This window comes from Cervus canadensis, chromosome 11, assembly GCF_019320065.1.
Source record: "Cervus canadensis isolate Bull #8, Minnesota chromosome 11, ASM1932006v1, whole genome shotgun sequence".
Taxonomy (NCBI): Eukaryota; Metazoa; Chordata; class Mammalia; order Artiodactyla; family Cervidae; genus Cervus; species Cervus canadensis.
In genome coordinates, this window is record NC_057396.1 from 26,896,471 (window position 1) to 26,914,959 (window position 18,489).

Below are 18,489 nucleotides of genomic sequence, written 5' to 3' on the forward strand. Positions count from 1 at the left end.
TGGGGCAATTCGCCTCTGCCCTTCAATTGACCAATCCCCGCCTCAAGGGGGCGGGGATTTCAATCTGTTTCCGCCCCACCTCTGTAAAGCACTGAATGTGTTTGGGCGCCGTTCAAACGGACCAATGAGCGCTCGACGTTTCCTGTGGTTGGGTCTCACCGATTGGCCACAGTTCGTCGCCCCTCCTTCCTTGACATGCCTCTTGCCCCACCCTTTCTCACACAAGATGGCGGCGCCCAGCGGAGTAGAGGCCGCGCCTGGGGTTTGCTGAGGCTCGCTCCCTTCCCTCCTGCTCCCTTGGGCGCAAAGCGCCGCGAGCCCAGAGAACGGGGGCCGGGAGGGGACAGGGGCACCTGCGTAGCTGGACCGCGAGCTCGCGCCCAGCCTGCGCCGCCCCCACCCGGCCCCGGCCTGGCCCGATCCCTGCCGTTCCCGGTCTCCTCTCGATCTGACCCATTGCCCGGCCGTGGTACGCCACCAGCAGGCCTCCAAAGCTGAAATTTTTCCTCCAGCCCGGGATCACTTCCACTTTAGAGATGTTTGGGCTCTTTCTTCCCAAACAGATCGCCTTCAAAACTGGGAGACCTGGCCCTCTTTCCCTCCCCTGAGACTCCACTTCTAACCCAGTTCTTCCTCAGCTTCTCTCAGATTGGAGAGACCGTTCACCTCCCTTCCAGATTAATCCCTGAGCTCCTTTTCCCCCAAATATTGACAACCCTGACACCCCCCTCAACCGGGAGCCAGACTTCTCTTGGACCAACCCCATAGCCCTATCATGGAGGCTGTGTACTTGGTAGTGAATGGGGTGGGCCTGTTGCTGGATGTGCTGACCTTGGTGTTGGATCTCAACTTCCTGCTGGTGTCCTCCCTCCTGGCTTCCTTGGCCTGGCTCCTGGCCTTCATCTACAACCTGCCACACACGGTACTGACTAGTCTTCTGCACTTGGGCCGTGGAGTCTTACTTTCACTGCTGGCCTTGATTGAAGCTATGGTCCGCTTCACCTGTGGGGGCTTGCAGGCCTTGTCTGCGGTACTGTACAGCTGCTGTTCTGGCCTGGAGAGCCTAAAGCTCCTGGGGCACCTGGCCTCCCATGGGGCTCTTAGGAGCCGGGAGATCCTCCACCGAGGTGTCCTCAATATGATCTCTAATGGCCATGCTTTGCTGCGTCAGATCTGTGACGTCTGTGCCATCACCATGAGCCTGGTGGCCTACGTGATCAATAGCCTGGTCAACATCTGCCTCATTGGCACTCAGAACTTCTTCTCCCTCGTGCTGGCCCTGTGGGATGCAGTGATGGGGCCGCTGTGGAGGATGACAGATGTAGTGGCTGCCTTCCTAGCCCACATTTCTAGCAGTGCTGTGGCCATGTCCATCCTTCTCTGGACCCCCTGCCAGCTAGTGCTGGAGCTCTTGGCCTCAGCTGCCCGCCTCCTGGCCAGCTTTGTACTTGTCAATCTCACTGGCCTGGTGCTGCTGGCTTGTGTGCTGGCAGTGACAGTGACTCTGTTGCACCCGGACCTCACCCTGAGGCTGGCCACCCGGGCGCTCAGTCAGCTCCATGCCCGGCCATCCTACCACCGGCTCAGAGAGGATGTTGTGCGTCTCTCTCGGCTAGTCCTGGGCTTGGAGGCCTGGCGCCGAGTCTGGAGCCGTAGCCTGCAGCTGGCGAGCTGGCCAAACCGGGGAGGGGCCCCTGGAGCCCCCCAGGGTGGCCCTAGGAGGCTGCCCTCAGCCAGGACATGGCGACAGGACGCTCTTCCTGAAGCTGGGCCCCAATCGGAGGCAGAAGAGGAGGTCAGGATGGCCAGAGTGACGGCAGCCCGGGGCCGGGAGAGGCTCAACGAGGAGGAGTCTGTAGCTGGGCAGGACCCGTGGAAACTGCTGAAGGAGCAGGAGGAGCGGAAGAAGTGTGTCATCTGCCAGGACCAGAGCAAGACGGTGCTGCTTCTGCCTTGTCGGCACCTGTGCCTGTGCCAGGCCTGCACTGAGATCCTGATGCGCCACCCCGTCTACCACCGCAACTGCCCACTGTGCCGTCGGGGCATCCTGCAGACCCTCAACGTCTACCTCTGAAGGTTTCCTCCCTCCCTCCTGCCCACCCCTCCATGCTCCACGCAGCCATTTGCGCGCAGACAGCGTTCACAACTGATCTCTGGGTCCCGGCCTGCATCCCCTGCTGCCCCCACAGTCATCGTGCTGAGTCTCTAAGCTGCATCTCCAGGACATTGAAATGGGAAACCCTGGAAGACTGTGACTTGGGTAGGGGCAGGGTAACAGCTTTTCCTTACCCCGTGTGTCCCTGTGATGCCGAGGGTGGTGAGGGTGTCGCTCTGCAAGGCCCTGGAGACTGTTCACTGTGGATTCCCTCCAGCCTGCCAGGGCCCACCCTGATGCCAGCATTAGGGACTCCCCCCACTTCGCTTCTGGTTTTTCTGTTGCGGATTTGTAGGTTCTCTCCTTGCTCCCTGCCCACTTCCTTCCCAGCTTCTTCAGCCACGCACATCAATGTCATTTGGGTATTTTGGCAACTCAAGGGCCTTAGAATGATCTTAAACATTTGCTTTCAGCTGGAGCTGCTATGCTCTGGCAGGCTTTGGGGGTAGTATATCTCAGGTGCCCTTTGAGCTGCTTCTACCTGTTGTGATCTTACAAGACTCCCTCCTTACCTGACCCGACAGCTGGGATCAAGCATTATCCCCCAGGTGTGTGTGTATGTGTGTATGTTTGCACCTGGCTTTGGGACCATGTACCCTCTGATACCCGGCACCACTGGGAACCTCAGGAGGGATAACCAGATTTCTATTCCTCTTCCTTTCACTCCCCACATCACAGGGACAAAAATGGTATTCCCCTTCTGTCCGTCTCTCCCTGCCACTGGGGAGGGCAGACTGCACATTTCACTAGGGTCCAAATACAGAAGGAGCCAGGGCTGAGGGGCATGTAGCTCCCTGAGGGGTCCGCCTGGCCCAGGATCCAATGAATAAAGTTGTGTTACAGCTCTGATGGCCTCTGTGTGCATCTTTGCAAGGGTCAGTGGTTGGTTATGGTAATGGATGCTCCAGCAGGGTCTTTCAGTCCCAACAAGTATAGTTGATGGAACTGGCAGGGGAAGAGCTGAGATAGGGTGCCTTGGGGAGAGCCCATGCCCTGTGTGGCTAGATTTGCTTTTACCTTCTCCAATTTGTGCCCTCTCATATGCATGGCTTTTGGAAAGCTCTCCCTATCTTTTCCAGACTTCCCTGGTGGCTCAGTCAGTAAAGAATCTGCCTGCAGTGTGAGAGACCTGCAGGGTTTGATCCCTGGGTTGGGAAGATCCCCCAGAGAAGGGCATGGCAACCCACTCTAGTATTCTGTCCTGAGTCCCCATGGACAGAGGAGCCTGGCAGGCTACAGTCCATGGGGTTGCAAAGAGTCGGACACAACTGAGCGACTAAGCTTAGCCCTATCTTTTCCATTTTGCCAGAATTGAGCCCTCAGAGAGAGGAATGTGAACTTACCCTTTGAGCAAGTTTTTCCTCTAGTGCCACACTTTCCAGGAGAGCACTTGTGGCTCCTGCTGCCTGGAGTCCAATCTACCCTGAGATCCCTGAAGGAGTTGGTGCTTCTCTTTGTGTCTCTTGGCAGAGAGTGGCGCTATGATGGGCTGGAGTATAGCTGTGGGGCCTCCTCATGGACAGCTGGGAGGCCTGTCTCTAGCTCATTTAATGGGCCCAGTCCCCATTGGTCATATCAATCCTCACATGACCTGCAAAGGGGTGCGGGGGGCGGGGGGGGGGGGAGGGCGGGACACTACCCCATAATTATATGTTAAATGTAGGAGCATAATACCAGGGACAGCCTTCTGGAAGGAGGGGAGGGGGAAAAGGGGTAGGTCAGGAGGAAATGCTGAGGAGAGGCCCCTTCACTTTTGCGTTGAGAGCTTGAGCTGATGTGGGCCTGGCAAGCCAGGGTTTGTTAGTCATTGGGTTAGGGGCAGGACAAGGCGGGGAGACTTGAAGGGGCTCTGCGGCTAGCCTCAGACTTAGTGGCGCGGCCTAGCACAGTGAGGGAGCGTTCCCCACATCCACCTTGGAGTGGAGAGGCCTGAGGAAGGGCTTTTCTGCCTCCCTTCCCCCAACCCTGGAGGGGGAGCTGACCAAGGGGAGGCTTAGTTCCTTCCAGTCTCTGTTTAATGTGAGGATAAACATTTTATGAGAGAAGATAAACTTCCTGAGCTGGGAGCAAATGACCCCATTATCCCCCACCCTCATCTGGAATCCTACTGGGAGACCTCAAAACCCTTCCTCTACCTAATCGCCCTAGTAGCCAGCTCAAGCTAGCTGGGGTCACTGCTGCATTCTGGAACTGGGGCGCCCCCTTGTGGCCATCTCCGAAAATGACATCTCTAGACAGCCAGGGACACTCCACTCCCCTGGCATCGAGGACGGAGAAATAGGGTTCCAGTCATCCAGGAAACAGGCACATAGCTAGAGGAGCCATGGGTGAAAATCTCAAGTTCCTTTTTGTTGGTCAGGGCAGGGATGTGTGTGTTGAAGCTCCAGCCAGTTCTTATGACATCTTTGAGTTAGAAAAAGCTGTGCCTTCTTGGGTGGCCGGAGTCCCCCACCAGGACACCATCCCCAGCAGGGCGCTCCTGTTCACAACCTACACCGCTTGGGGAGCAGCTCCGTGGACCGGCCTCTTCATCACCTGGGCCTGTTTTCTGTATCTCTTGGTCCATAGCTCCATCCAGCCTCAGAGCCCTCCCTTCTGCCTGAGCACCCTCTCCCTCCACCCTTCTCCCATGTCTCCCCATTCTTGGAATCAAAGCATTTCCACCAGTAAAGAAAGACTGAAGCCAGCAGGAGGGTTTTATTAGATTTATTGAATGATCTCTGAGAAAAAGGGCCCAGGAGCAGGAGGGATGAGGGAAGACCCAGAGAGACAGAGGACCAGGAAGCGAGCACCGCACCTCGGGGTCCCGGGCCAGAGCAACTGGGGGGAATTAAACCTGCCAGAACAGTGAACTCCTTTGATCTAGGGCAGAAATCCAGCTACTGCCCCATGCTGCCAGCCCTGATCTCAGCCTTGATCCCCATTCCCTGCCGGCAGCAGAACAGAGAGGCCCCCACCCCACCTCTGCAGTCATTCAGGACATTCCAGGGGGGCCAGCCCTCCCAGGTGATGGGGCCGTCGGTGTCACTCCCTCCTCCCTTAGGAGTGAGAGAGCATGAGCTCACTTCCCAGTGGGCATCAAGCGAAGACAGGGGAGCTGTGCCAGTCAGAATACACTAGAAATCCAGAGAAGGTGCTGTCTGTCTTGATGCTGGCATAGATGCCAATATAATCCCCCACGCCCACCTGTACCCACACCTGGTCTTCAGGCTCCAGCCTCACCATGGCGCCCCCGGAGAGCGAGGCTGGCTTGGGCCACCCCCCGAAGAACTGGAAGAAAGAGGCGATAGACTCGCCGTTCTTGACCAGATCAAACTGCAGACTAGCCCGGTAGACGGTGGCGTGGACGGCAAAGTAGTAGACCCCGGGCACCTGGCAGGTGAACTTGCCGGTGACGGCGTCGTAATGTCCCTGCTCGTTCACCAGCACGCGGTCGAAGGGTAGGGGCGCGTCCGATGGCGGGGGCACCCGGCTCTCAGAGCGCTTAGCGCTGAAGGCGGAGCGCGGAGGTACCGAGCATTCGCCCGCCGGCCCGGTTGCCCCCATGGGTCCCGCCTCTCCTCGCGGCCCGGGCTCCCCACGCGGCCCCGGGAGGCCTGCGGGTGGGGGGGGGGAGGGAAGCAGAGCGGTTAGGGTGCGCCCGCCGCGGTCCTCCCGCACCCTCCCTCAGCCTCCCAGGCGCCCCTTCCCGGCTGGGGCCGCCCTGCGCCCCAGGGCCTCCATCCCCTCTTCCTGCAGGGCTTGGGGCGGATCTGAGGGTCCCAGGGGTTCCGGCTCCCCCGCTGAGTCACTCCTCTGCGCGCTCCCGGAGCCGACGGGGTCGGGCGGGGACGGGAGCGGCGCCCCCTGGCGTGAACCGCTAGCTCGGGACCCCGCGGGCAAGAGCCCGGCCGCGCTCACTGGGACGTCCCCACCGATCGCCGCCGAGGCGCCGCTTACCCGGCCTCCCGCCCTCGCCTTTCTCTCCGGGAGCCCCCGGCGTGCCATCGCGGCCGTCGCGGCCGTCGCGGCCCGGCAGGCCCTGGCTGCCGTGGTGGCCCGGCGTGCCGGGGAGGCCCGGTTGCCCCGGGCACAGGCTGGGGATCTTGTTGTCGTCCAGAGGGGCCGAGCCGGTCGCCAGGCCCAGGAGCAGCAGGGCGAGGAGCGTCCTCATGGCGCTGGCACGCGGAGCCCGGACGCCGCGGGCCTCTGGTCGTCTGTGGGCAGGGCAGGACGGGAGTCGGGACCAAGAATCCTGGGACCTGTCTCGGTCCCCACTCCCGGCGCGGTAGGCTCGGTCCCCACCCCACTGCCGTGTCCCTGAGCGAGGCTGAGTGGCCGCGTGGGGAAGAAGAAGAGGGGTCCCTACACCCGGGAACCTCTAAAGCCCCGCGCCGAGGGAAGGACAGACCGGACCTCCCTCCTCCTCCAGCCCCGGCCGGCGCCCAGTCTTTCCCACAGTCCCCTCCCCCAGCCCCATCTCCCCGCCCCACTCACGCCCCTCCCGGCGCCGGGGGCTGCTCGCTGTCTCCGTGGCCTTCGGGGCTCTCGCTAATCCAGACCCTCCAGGTGACCCCAGCGCTGCCTTCCCTGCGCTTCGCTCCAGCCAGGCTCCCCCTGCCCCCGGTGTCTCCCTGGTCCTGTTCGTTCCTTGCCGGCTCCGCGGTGCTCCTCCCAGACTCCAAGAGGAAACCAGTTGCTCGGGGGCCAAGAGCCCAGGCCGGGAAATAGCAGGGAAATAACTCGTGGTGTCGCGCGGCGGCCGGCCAAAGTTTGGGGGAGAGAGGAGGGAGAGGTTTGAGGCGGACACAGAGAGGCAGAACTGTGAGAGACAGACGCTCAGAGCATCCATAGCTCCAAGGAGCTGGAAGCAGAGATGATGCTGTGACAGAGACCAAGGATAAATCCAGGAGAAATAGAAGCTGAAAACTGAGGGTGGAGGGTTCTAGAGCAGCAGTAGACAACTGGATGGCCAGGGCTCAGAACAGGCCCTGCCACGTAACTAGACTCTAGATGACATTTTCTGTTGAATAAATGAAAATGTCAGAAGGCGGGTGGTAGAGAGCCTGAAAAACCAGATGGGAGATGGGGAAGGCAGAAAACAGGAAGTCAAGGTCAGACCCTTGGGTGGGAAGGGCTCCAGATTGTCAGTGGTACAGCGTGGAGTCAGGCCAGCTGTTTGCAGCAGCTGGGGAAAGTAAAGGCATAGGCGAGGATGTGGGAAGGTGGGAGGGCTCCACTAGCGGCACTGAGGACTCCTCTTCCCCTCCCTGGGAGGACCCCGAGGTGAGGGGGATGGGCAGAGTTCCATGCTGGGCCCCTTCCCTTGCCCCCTTGCCTGCCCACCCTGATGGGCAAAAGAGGGTGTGTAACAGAGGGCAAGGGCCCCGCCTCAGGATCAGGGCTGGGCACAAGCCTCCAGGCCAGCTGCCTCAGGCAGCCTGTTGCAATTGAAGGGCCAGGGGGTGCCCAGTAGCGCCAGGCCAGACTGGCACTGGTGCTCTGCCTCCTGGCAGACAGAGCGGCAAGGGGGAAGGACGCTGCCTAGTGGGGTGCAGTGGGGCACCAGCAGCCCGCAAAGGAGCCTCCGGAAATTCTGGTAGCAGGGCAGGCTTGTCAGGCTCTGTGGAAGGAAGAGGGGAGCCCTCAGGCACCCAGCTCCCCAGTTTCCCTCCCTTCCTGGGGGCTCCTCCTTATCTCTGCCTGGAGCACCTTGTAACCTCTGAGGACCTCCACCACCTCTTCCTGGGTGGTCATGCCCACCCAGATGTTAGGGAAGGCCGTGGTGTTGTAGCTCAGACCGACGCACATCTCCACCTGGACAGGCTCACAGGCCAGCTCTGCAGGGAGGGGAGGGGAGGGTCACCCTGGGGAGCACTCCCTGCCTGTGTGACTGGGGACAAGTCACCTAATCACCCTTCATGGGTCAGGTGGGGCTTGTTGTGAGAACCAAAGGAGGTAATATGGAAAGAAAGTGAAAGTGTCAGTCGCTCAGTCGTGTCTGACTCTGCGACTCCATGGACTGTAGCCCGCCAGCCTCCTCTGTCCACGGAATTCTCCAGGCAAGATCCTGGAGTGGGTTGCCATTGTGAGAATCAAAGGAGCTAACACGGAGAGGTGCCTTATATACATGTCAAGGGTTCCTGTTCTCGGGAGCCTACTCCAAGCATCTTTCGCCAGCCCCGGGCATCATGCAGGCACCTCTGTGATCTCGGGAAGCAAGGGTCACCAACATTGGCAGAACCACTAGCCATCTGGAAGGAATTCCCCTGGGCTCACCCACATCTGTGAGGTGGACCTCTCTGTGTGGCAAAGGCCAGACTGGTTCTTGAAGCCCCAACCATCGTCTCCAGATTCCCATTTGCTTTGGGGGTAACTCTAAATACTGTTGCCATGGCTGGGGGAGAATCCCTTCAGGATTTGGTGAAGTTGTTCAGAGTCTGAATAGGGGGCCCCCAGCCCCCATCAGGAAGGATGGGGTAACTACTGAGACACGTGCCCGTGGGTTTCTCTGGATGGGCACCCAGCCTTCCCAGGTCTGCCAGCCCTGCCCACAGTGCCCTGGGGCAGGCTCCTCACCTGGGGTTGGGAACAAGGGGCTGCTGCAGTTGTCATCGGCGCAGTCTCGCCACGTGCTGCACATCCACTGCAGACTCTTACACCCTCCATCCTGGCAGGGGAACTCTCCGGGCCTACAGGGGCCTGCAGGCACGGGGGACATGTCTGAATCCCCATGGCCTTCACTGTGCCCAGACCAGGGTCTAGACCCCTTCCCCATTCTTCTGGAGGCGCCCCTACTGCCCACACCCAAGTGCCCAGGGCCACCTACTCTCTGTGGCATTGAGGGCCCGATAGGTGGCTGAGAAGCCCCCAACGCTGAAGCCATGGTCTGTCCTAAAGAGCACTGCCAGCTGGTGGTGCGAGGAGACGAGACGCGGGGGCGGCTCTGCTCCGCAGAACCTGTCCAGAGCAGGCAGCGGTCCTGGCATCGGGCCGCCTGGCTGAGCGAGCACGCGCGAGGCCTCCTGCAGGCCCGGGGTGGTGGGGGGAGCCAGGTGCTCTGGACGATGCCAGAGGGGATGGGAGGCATAGTCATTGACTCATGGGAGGAAGACACCCATGTTCAGTAGACAAAGGACTAGACACACTGCTTGAACTTGAGCCACTTCAACCTGGGGAAAATTAGTGAAGGTTCTGGGGGAAGTGGACACGGACCCAGGAGAACTGGGAGTGGGAGAGGCCCGGGGAGGGCTTCCTGGAGGAGCAATGTAAGGAGTCAAGGCAAGAGGGACAGGTACAAAGGTGCGGAAGGACAAGGCTTTTTTAAAAAAGCGTGACAGTGAGGAGACCTCCAGCTTGGTGCAAAAGAGGACACCGAAGCTACTGAATGGGTGTGGTAATTTGTGGGCAGCCTTGACGTCAGGCGGTGGAGGCGGGGGTGTATTCTTGGCTCCTCCCGTGGCTCTGCCCTATACCTGTCCAGGAGACTGAGGGCCCCTGAGCTGCGGGCCTCGTACACCTCCACGTAGTCAGACTTGCACTCGTCCTGAGCTTCCAGGCTGAAGTTGTGGAAGAGCAGTTCGATGCCATGCCCAGCAGGCACCGAGATATGCCAGGTGCAAAGCTGAGGGAAGGCACAGGTGGGGTAATTTATGGGTTCCTTCTCCTGTCCCAATCGGGGTCCCCAGGCTGAGCTCCAGACGGGCATTCCCCGGGTGCAGGTGGGGGGTGCTTGGTTCACACCACTCTCATCATCATTCGTGGAAGGGCCTTTAACTTGCTGGTCTCAGATAAGCTTACCCAGCATGGGAGCTGGTGCCTAGTAAGCATTTAGTAATGTCCCCTTCCTGTCTGCTTGATCTCTGGTCTGTCCAGGTACAAGGAGTATCTGCCATGCTGTTCTCAATCGCACCAACCCCGATGCTCAGGTGTGCCCACGTGTGCCCCACTGCCCTCCCCATGGAGTGCTGGCTGGCTTACCTGTTGGTGAGGGTACTGCTGCAGGTAGCTGGGAGCAGAGAAAGTGCCCTCAAGCCCAGTCAGGTTCCCCCCACACCCTGTAGAGAGGAGAGGGGGAGGCTCATGAGTTTACCAGGATCTGTGCCTTTGGCCAGTAGGCCCGGCAGTGACAGCAGCAGAGTCTTGGCTGTGCCCATGGGAAACAAGTTCTGGGCCAGAAGGATGACCAGGCAGGCTTGGATCTGGGCCAGGCCGGGGGGGGTCCAGCCTGCACTTGGATCAGACAGTACCCGCCCCGAGGCTGATCGGACCTGTACCTGAAAACTTGGCACTGCAGTTGGTCTCATCACTGCCATCAGCACAGTTGGCAAAGCCGTCACACACGGAGTCACGCAGCAAGCAGACGAACTGGTCACAGGGGAACTCCTCGTGGGCACAGCTCCCTGGGGGTAGGCATCTGGATTCAGAACCCTCTAGAGCTCTACCCCTTTTGCAGGGCTGGGAGCGGTTGGAGGGGAGGAAAGTGGCCGGTTGATGGGTAGCTGGGCATTTGGCGGGAGAACACTCACCATGTCCAGGGGCCACAGCCTGGTACCAGGCATGGAAGCCAGATCCTTCCACACTGCTGTCAGAGACGAAGGCCACCCGGAGGCGGCTGGCATTGGTGTTGAGTGTGGGGGGAGGCACCCTCCCACATACTCTGCAAGAAGCCAGATTGGGGGTGATGGTGGCTCAGAGCTCAGGGCCAGCAGGAGTGGAGCCTGCCTGGGCTCTGTGGTCCTCTTTCTTGAAGCCCCATCCTGGGGACGATGTGTTGAAAAAGGTTCCGTTTCTTCCCAGCAGAGCCGTGACCTCCCTGGCACCTGCTTGTCCATCCTTGAAGCATTGATTCATGGGAAAGACATGCGGGAGCTCCAGCTTCCAGATTTGGAAGCCAAGGTCAGAGAGGGGAAGTAACCTTCCCAAGGTCATATACCAAGATGGTGGCAGAGCTGGGCACAGAGGCCAAGTCTCTCCATTTCTTCCTCCCAGTCAAGAGTTTCCCTCTGCACCTCCCTGGTCTGCCCTCCAGACAGTCATTCAGGACAGGGGTGAGAGAGTGGGGCTTGGGATCTCTGGGGACAGAGTAACCTACCTGAGGAGGGGGCCTTCAGGCTCAGGAGAGATTTCCAAGCGATCGAAAAGACAAGAGGCCACACTCTCCGTGCTGAGCGTTTCGATCTTGAGCTGTATTGCATGGTCTGTGGCCACCTGGATATGCCACACGCAGTGGGCGTTGGGTGGGTAAGGGTCTGGGTAGTTGGGGCTGCTGAAGAAGCCCCTTGGGCCAGGAAGGAGGCCCCCACAGGCTGCAGAGATGGAGGTTAGCATTCAGAGGTCAAAAGAAGAGAGAGTTTTTTTGTTTTCTCAAGGTGCCTTTTCCTATACACTCCCCTCCTGCCATCTTGGACCCTTCTCCAGGAAGATCAGCCCTGAGTACTCACCGGAGTGGGGTGCGAGGCTCACTCCTACCTCCGGTTGCCCTCTCGGGGTCCCAGTTGCCTGGGAGGTGGTGGTGGAGGTGGCAGGGGTGGTGTCAATGGTGGCGAGGCCTCGGGAAGGCAGTGGATGGTAGGTGGCCCCGGGGGGGGCTGTAGCCTGCAATTCTGGAGGTGACAAGATGGGGGAGGGGCTCAGAGGCTCTGGATCCCTTGGGGGCATGGGCAGTAGAGCTCATGGAGTCTCATCCTAAAGCCCTTCTTCCAGCAGGCCCTGGGGACTTACGGGCCAGGATGATGGCCACCAGCAGCCCGAGCAGCAGGAGCAGCAGGCCGGCCAGCAGAAGGACACACAGCCAGGAGAAGCGGCAGTCCGGCTGCAGCCGTCGGGGATGCCGACCTGGGGACAGGCAGGGCGGGGTTTTGAGAACCCTCTCCCTTGGGCGTCCCTCACCTACCACCCTCAGCTGCCAGGCCTTTCTTGTCCTACCCCCGGGTCACCCCCTGAGATGGTTACCATGCCAGGGAGCTCGGATGCTGCAGTTGGCGTCCTCCCGGAGGGCGGGGAGGGGGCAGGGTGGCCCTGATTCAGGCTCGAAAGCAGGATTGCAGAACTCAGTCTGGAGGGAGAGATTTGAGGGCTGAGGGCCGGTGGCAGTGCTGCCTTGGCAGGTCTGATCACGGGGCACGGCAGCCCTGGGCAGGCGTCTGGGTCTTGCGGGAGTGGCCCTGGTGACCCTACCTTGCTCAGCTCTGTCGTCTCCACACAGAGGACGATATCTGAGCAGTCCTTCATGGCTCTAGGCTCTGCATGGCTTTCTGGAGTCCCTGCGATGGCACAAGGCCCTAAAGAGCCCACTTCCTGCCCCAGTCCCCCTCTCAAGGGGCAGCCTCTGCTCCCTGAGGCTGCGGGCAGTTGGGCTAGACCAGCTCTCCTGCTGCCTTAGGCAGACTGGCTCAGGCTGCTGGCTATTCCGTCTCCGTGTGGGGGAAGGGACAACAGCCAGAAGGAATTCGCAAGGGCATGGAACGGTCCCTTAATCCAACTCAGCTGAGGATGCTGAAGTCGAGACCCTGGCACACAGCAGCAGTCCTTAAAGGCACAGGCCATGGCTGAGGGCACCCTGCAGAGGAAGCTGGGTGCTCTGTGTGGGCTGTGATGGGGAGCTGGTCACCCCCTTTCTTAACCTCACTGAGGTGTTGAGTGAGTGCTGGGAGGAAAGGGGGGCAGTGGGGCAGTTTTGTAAGCATGAGGGAGCCTTCAAAGCCAGGTGTGAGGACTTGACAGCTTCAAAGCCTGTGAGTCCTGAGGGCCCCGGACAAAAACAGCGGCCTTCTGCTCCTTCTAGGCTTCCCAGGTGGCTCAGGGGTAAAGAATCTGCCTGCCAATGCAGGAGACAGGAGTTCAGTTCCTGGGTGGGGAAGATCCCCTGGTGAAGGAAGTGGTAACCCACTCCAGTATTCTTGCCTGGGAAATCCCATGGACAGAGGAGCCTGGTGGGCTTCAGTCCATGGGGTCGCAGAGTCAGACAACAATTTAGCGACTAAACAACAACTGCTTCTTGGCATCAGGGTGACTGAGGCATTACCCAAGCTGGGTCTTTGAAAGTCCCCCTAAAGCACCTGGGTGCCCAGGGACAAGAACATGGTGTGGGCAGGACATGGTGTGTAGGGGTTGCTTGTGAACTTGAGGGGTTGGCTGCTTCTTCCTGGGCCACTTCAGGCTGCAGGAGAAAGGACAGAGGAGGAGAAGGTGCCTGAGGCCTTGGGCAGGGTCAGGGCAGGCCCTTCAGATGGGCTGTGAATTCTGGTGGGTGGTGCCATCTGCTGTTGCAGGATAGAAAATCTGCCCTCTGCAAACTACATCACTCCATGTCTCCCTCTCCAGGAGCGAAGTTCTCCTGGAAAATCCCCGCCTGGCGCAGCTGTCCGCAGGGAGACTGGAAAGGGATTGTAATCTGTTTTGACTCGGCCATGCTCTGGCTGAGTCGGGCAGGGCAGGAGGTGGGGGAGCAGCATATTTTTTTTCTACTGTTTGTAGAATGTCTGTTACATACTAGCCCTGGGTGAGAAATCCTAAGTGCAGTTTCTCTCCTTGAATCACTGTGAAACTGCATAATCCTTTTACAAATGATGGCCTACGGCTCAGAGAGGTTCAGTAACTTCCTCAAGTTCACACAGCTGGTGAGATACCGAGACAGGCATTGAACCCTGAACTGGGAAAATCCCAAACACACATTTTCTCAGACACACCTCTGTGCCTCTACACTGGCCCAAGGCAGGCTTGTGACAGATGGGAACTAAGTGAGGAACCCAGTGGGGAGAGAAGAGGGGAGACTGAGTCTGTGATCCTGAGGCAGCTCTCCTCACATGCACACATTTAGCTCCTCTCTCTCTTTTTATTTATTTTAATTTTTTTAAATTTTAATTTTTTAAACACCAAAAGCATTTTTGTATCGGAGACTTCCCTGGTGGCTCAGACGGTAAAGTGGTAAAGCCTACAATGCGGGAGACCTGGGTTCAATCCCTGGGTTGGGAAGATCTCCTGGAGAAGGAAATGGCAACCCACTCCAGTACTCTTGCCTGGAAAATCCCATGGAGGAAGGCTACATCCCATGGTAGGCTACAGGCCATGGGGTCGCAAAGAGTCGGACACGACTGAGCGACTTTTCACCACCACCTTAGCCAGTTAACAGTGTGATAGTTCCCAGTGAACAGCACAGGGACTTAGACATACACATACATGTATCCACTCTCCTCCCAATCCCTCTCCCGTGCAGGCTGCCACAGAACATTGAGCAGAATTGTGCTATACAGTAGGTCCTCATAGGTTATCCATTTAAAATATAGCAGTGTGTACCAGTTCATCCCAAACTCGCTAACCACCCCTTCCCCCTGGAAAGCATAAGTTTGTTTTCTTAAGTCTGTGTCTCTCTTTTTATTTTTTAAAAAATATTTATTTGGCTGCGCCAGGTCTTAGTTGCACTATATCTTTGATCTTCGTTGACACATGCAGTCGCTTTGGCTGAGGCATGTGGGATCTCGTTCCCTGACCGGGGATCCAACCTGGACCCTTGCACTGGGAGCTCAGAATCTTAGCCTCTGGACCACCAGGGAAGTTCCCAGCTCCTCTCCATTCACCCAAAGGAGGGCTCTGGGGCACTTTTGTCTAGGGGAGAAGGCTTTCCTGGGTCCTAAGGCTGGACTGCTTTTAGAGGGTTTAAAAGGTCAAAACTATTGTCCATAAATAACACAGGCATTATATGTCCGTCTCTCTTTCATTCCTGAGCATACAGCTCAGGCTGCCTGATGTGAAGCAGGTGAGAATCCAGCCAGGTGTTAATGAGATTTGCAAAAATGTAAATACTATCCTTCTTCCTAAGTTATTTTTGTTTTGGAAAATGTAGTTTAAAAAAAAAAATTTAACAACCCACTCCAGTATTCTTGCCTGGAAAAGTCCATGGACAGAGGAGCCTGACGGGCTGCAGTCCATGGGGTTACATGACTGAGCATGTGTGCTCGAGGGTGGAGGGAGTTGAGTTGGTAGCAATAAAGTAGTAGAACTTAAATAAATAAATAAATTAATTAAAAATAAAAATTTAAGGGAACTCCCTGGCAGCCCAGCGGTTAGGAATGTGTTCTTCCACTGCAGGGGGTCACTGGTTCGATCAGGTGGTTTAATCCCTGGTCACAGAACTAAGATTCCACAAACTGTGTGGTGCAGCCAAAAAAAGAAAGAAAATGTTACTTATGTTAGCATGTAAAAGGTTTTCTGTTATTTTAAAATTTTATTTAAAAATTAATAAGTATTTATATTCCTTTCAAATTTTAACATGGAAAATATTGATAGCTATAACAGGCAGGGAGACTTCTTGGAAGAGGTGGACATTTAGTCTAAAGTTAGAGAGTTGAGGGACTTCCCTGGTGGTTCAGTGGATAAGATTCCAGGGGGCCTGGGTTCTAGTCCAGGTCAGGGAACTAGATCCCACATGCTGCAACTAGGACCTGGTATAGCCAAATAAAAATTTTTTTAATTGGAAAAAAGTGAGAGGACTGTAAAAGATTCTAATAGGTAAAACTTGGGGGTTGGGTAGGGATTCCAGAAAGGAGGGGCTGCTTAGCACTGTGGGCCTCAGGAGTCTGGGTTGTGACCCATTTTAAGCAGGGAGTGGCTTGGTCAGAACCAGGTCTCAGAACAGTCCCTGTTTGTGGGGAAGTGGTAGCAAGGAGGCAAGGGGGAGGCAGCCAGGGCTGGAAGCGTCTCTCTGGCTTTGCCCTTGCCCACGGCCATCCTCCATGACACCCCTTGTAGTTGGCTGCTTCGTGAAACTGTTCCTAGGAGAGGAGGTAAGGGGGGCAAGGCACCAGGGCAGGGTGGGAAGATGGCTTGGGTGAACGGACGAGAGAAACAGAACCTAGACCCTTCTCTCATTGGCTCATTTGACCCTCACGACAGCCCCGCGAGGCAAGGACAGGGAGGCATTTTTGTTCCCATTTTCCAGATGTCACTGAGGCGCCAGAGTCACACAGAGGGCAAGGAGCAGCGCTGGGTTTCAGAGCCGGGTCTATTAGATTCTGAATTTTTAGCTTTCGTTCCTTTTCTTCCTTTCTTTTTTTATTTTTTTCTTTCCTTCCAAGTTTTTCTGCAAACTGCGTAGAATAGTGGGGGCGAGAGGGCCTGTGGGCAAGGGCCCCGTAGGCGGCCTTTGCTGGAGCCCAGGTGTGCGGAGGAGGCCTGGGCCCTGAGGCCCGGGGGAGGCTTTCTGCTGGCGGCTCGAGTCCCAGGTTCTTGCTTCATTCTTGGCTGCCTCTTGGGCTTCCTTTTCTCCTTTGCAGGCCCCAGGCCTTGGCCTTCTTGCCTCTTCTTTCTCAGGGGTGTCCCCACCTCCTCGTTGCCTGCAAGGACTTTGTGTCTCCAGCCCTCCCTTTTCTTGCCCCTACAGGGGCAACTGCATGGACTTTGCTGCCAGCCACTGTGGATAAAACTAACAAGCAAAGGGGGAAGTGACCCCTTTTCTTGCTCAGGCGATTTCCAGACCCCTGGAAGATCCACTGGACTTTTGCTTTGGTTCTTGCCAAAGCTTGGCCTGCCTGGCTCTCCGTGGCTCCTCCATAACCAGGAAGGGCAAGGCCAACTGAAGTTAGCTGTCACCTTTTACACTCTGGCTCACTAGCTCTCCCTCCCACTGGGCCTCCGGCCCCAGACCTCCACTCCTGCCAGATCAGCCTCTCTCTGGTCCCTGGCACACACTGTACCCACCCTACCTGTCTTTGTCCAGGCTTGTCCTCTGAAGACTTTCCTTTTGCTTGCTCCCAGAGCCAGCATTCTAGGCGTGCATTTGGACTTAATTCTCCTTCACTAAGTCTGTCAAATACTCTCCTCTCGTTATGCACTGCCCCCTGTACCCTTGACTCACCCCTCTGGTTCCTGGATCTTTAGTCTCTAGGAGCCAGGACGACTGCAGCTCCCTCCCAGCCCACCCTCTGCGGTCTCCAAGAGGAAGGTCACACCGATTACTAGGAAACCAGAAGAGCTCAGCCCTTGGCCTTGGAATGCCCAGACAGTGCTCTGCGTCACCAATTCTGTGTGGTTTGGGCGATGCTGTACTATACTTATTGCATTCCTGAAAAGTCAGAAGCACTCTGAGAGGCCAGGGGAGCTCGGCATTTGCCAAGGATCACTTGCTATGAGAATCTTATGGAGTGTTGATGGCACAGTCCTGGAAATGGAGGTGAGGCTTGGGGAAATGGACATCCACTGAGTACCTACTATGTGCCAGATTCTCACAGTCACAATTCTGAGTAGCTCTTGTTGTGCACAGATTACAGAGGTGGAAACAAGCCCAGAGAAATGAAGTACTTTGCTTGGACTATGAATGCTATTCTCTCTGCTGCCCCCTGCCTTCTGCCCAGATGCTCATTTGTGCCTCTAGAGCAGTGAAGGACAGGACCCTCAGAGGTGTGTGGGCCCAGGTATGCAACAGATCATGCTGGTTTGCTCTTGGCTGTATGAACGTGTAAGAATCACATGGGCAGAAGGGCCTAGTAGACTACAGTCCACAGGGTCACAAAGAGTTGGACACAACTGAAGTGACTTAGCACGTATCAAATGTGTAAAGTCAGTGAGTTCCCAGGTTAACTGTTCCGCTCAGCTGAACACAGCGTTGGGCAATTTGCTGCAGAAAGCCCTGAAAAATGCTGTCAATTATTTGGCCAAAAGGAAGAGCACTCAGATGGAAAGAGAGCTGCTGGGGAGTCAAGATCCCCAAGTTGCGTCCTGTCCCTGCCACTGACAAGCTGGTGAACTTGAGGCTGGTGGTCTAGAGCTCGTGTCTTCCCTGGCAAGATGAGAACGTGGACAAGGTGACCCCAACGGAAAGCAGAACGCATTTTCTGAGCACTGGCTCCTTTAAAACAGATAGACTCTAGGAAATGGAATCAGGGAACCAGAGGTAGGACTTGTATTTAGGGAAAAAATGACTTAGAGTGAGAACAGCTGAGTTGAGACCTTTGCGAAGCTCTAGTCCAATCTCCTTAATTCACAGATGAGACACCAAGGCCCAGAAAGAGGGAGGTTCTTGCTCAAGGTCACACGAGAGCAGGAGCAAGGGGAGCTTCTCCTCGAGGGAGAGGCCTGCTGGGATGCCAGCAAAGAATGGGGACCGCAATCCCAGTTGTTAGGAGGCAAAGCTGACGGGTGAGGAAGCGTGGCGATGGGCTGTTTGGGGGCCTGTGCGGCACTAGGACCTGTTGCCTTGGGGATGAGAAAGCAGCACAGGTTAAGTACAGGATGGGCTGGGCTGAGCCCCTGTCCTCGGGGGGCCTTACCCATAGTCTGTCTGTTCCCCGGTAAAGACACCACCACACACAGGTGACTTCTACCTCTCGTGAAAAACTGGTCACAGAAGAGGTAGAGCA

The 18,489-nt window shown here is 57.1% G+C and overlaps 3 protein-coding genes across 4 annotated transcripts; 1 reads left to right on the forward strand and 2 right to left on the reverse strand.

Annotated features, from left to right (window-relative positions):
• Positions 1 to 203: 203 nt before the first annotated feature.
• On the forward strand, positions 204 to 3,004 carry RNF26 (ring finger protein 26). The gene has a single exon (XM_043482614.1). It carries the CDS (start codon positions 776 to 778, stop codon positions 2,072 to 2,074), a length of 1,299 nt encoding a protein of 432 aa, XP_043338549.1. The 5' UTR covers positions 204 to 775; the 3' UTR covers positions 2,075 to 3,004.
• A 1,841-nt stretch (positions 3,005 to 4,845) lies between these two features.
• Positions 4,846 to 6,819, reverse strand: C1QTNF5 (C1q and TNF related 5). The gene is made up of 3 exons (XM_043482383.1): positions 6,632 to 6,819; positions 6,095 to 6,351; positions 4,846 to 5,751 (listed from the first exon to the last, which is right to left on the reverse strand). Exons 2-3 carry the CDS (start codon positions 6,306 to 6,308, stop codon positions 5,234 to 5,236), a joined length of 732 nt encoding a protein of 243 aa, XP_043338318.1. The 5' UTR covers positions 6,309 to 6,351; positions 6,632 to 6,819; the 3' UTR covers positions 4,846 to 5,233.
• A 201-nt stretch (positions 6,820 to 7,020) lies between these two features.
• Positions 7,021 to 12,537, reverse strand: LOC122450177 (membrane frizzled-related protein). 2 transcript variants are annotated; one of them, XM_043482381.1, is made up of 13 exons: positions 12,314 to 12,537; positions 12,089 to 12,191; positions 11,858 to 11,971; positions 11,578 to 11,739; positions 11,229 to 11,442; positions 10,663 to 10,793; positions 10,411 to 10,536; positions 10,115 to 10,191; positions 9,610 to 9,758; positions 8,964 to 9,094; positions 8,714 to 8,836; positions 7,847 to 7,974; positions 7,021 to 7,757 (listed from the first exon to the last, which is right to left on the reverse strand). In XM_043482381.1, the coding sequence occupies exons 1-13, from the start codon at positions 12,365 to 12,367 to the stop codon at positions 7,533 to 7,535; spliced, it is 1,737 nt and encodes a 578-aa protein (XP_043338316.1). In that variant the 5' UTR covers positions 12,368 to 12,537; the 3' UTR covers positions 7,021 to 7,532. The 2 variants fall into 2 exon arrangements, with proteins under 2 accessions (XP_043338316.1, XP_043338317.1); XM_043482382.1 differs by lacking the exon at positions 7,847 to 7,974.
• Positions 12,538 to 18,489: the final 5,952 nt, after the last annotated feature.

Coding starts and splice junctions, on each gene's coding strand:
- RNF26 (XM_043482614.1), top strand. CDS start 776: ATGGAGGCTGTGTACTTGGTAGTGAATGGGGTGGGCCTGTTGCTGGAT.
- C1QTNF5 (XM_043482383.1), bottom strand. CDS start 6,308: ATGAGGACGCTCCTCGCCCTGCTGCTCCTGGGCCTGGCGACCGGCTCG. Junction 5,752..6,094: donor AGGCGAGGGCGGGAGGCCGG/GTAAGCGGCGCC, acceptor CCCCACCCGCAG/GCCTCCCGGGGCCGCGTGGG.
- LOC122450177 (XM_043482381.1), bottom strand. CDS start 12,367: ATGAAGGACTGCTCAGATATCGTCCTCTGTGTGGAGACGACAGAGCTG. Junction 9,759..10,114: donor AGCAGTACCCTCACCAACAG/GTAAGCCAGCCA, acceptor GCCTTCCCTCAG/CTTTGCACCTGGCATATCTC. Junction 8,837..8,963: donor GGCCCTCAATGCCACAGAGA/GTAGGTGGCCCT, acceptor CCGTGCCTGCAG/GCCCCTGTAGGCCCGGAGAG.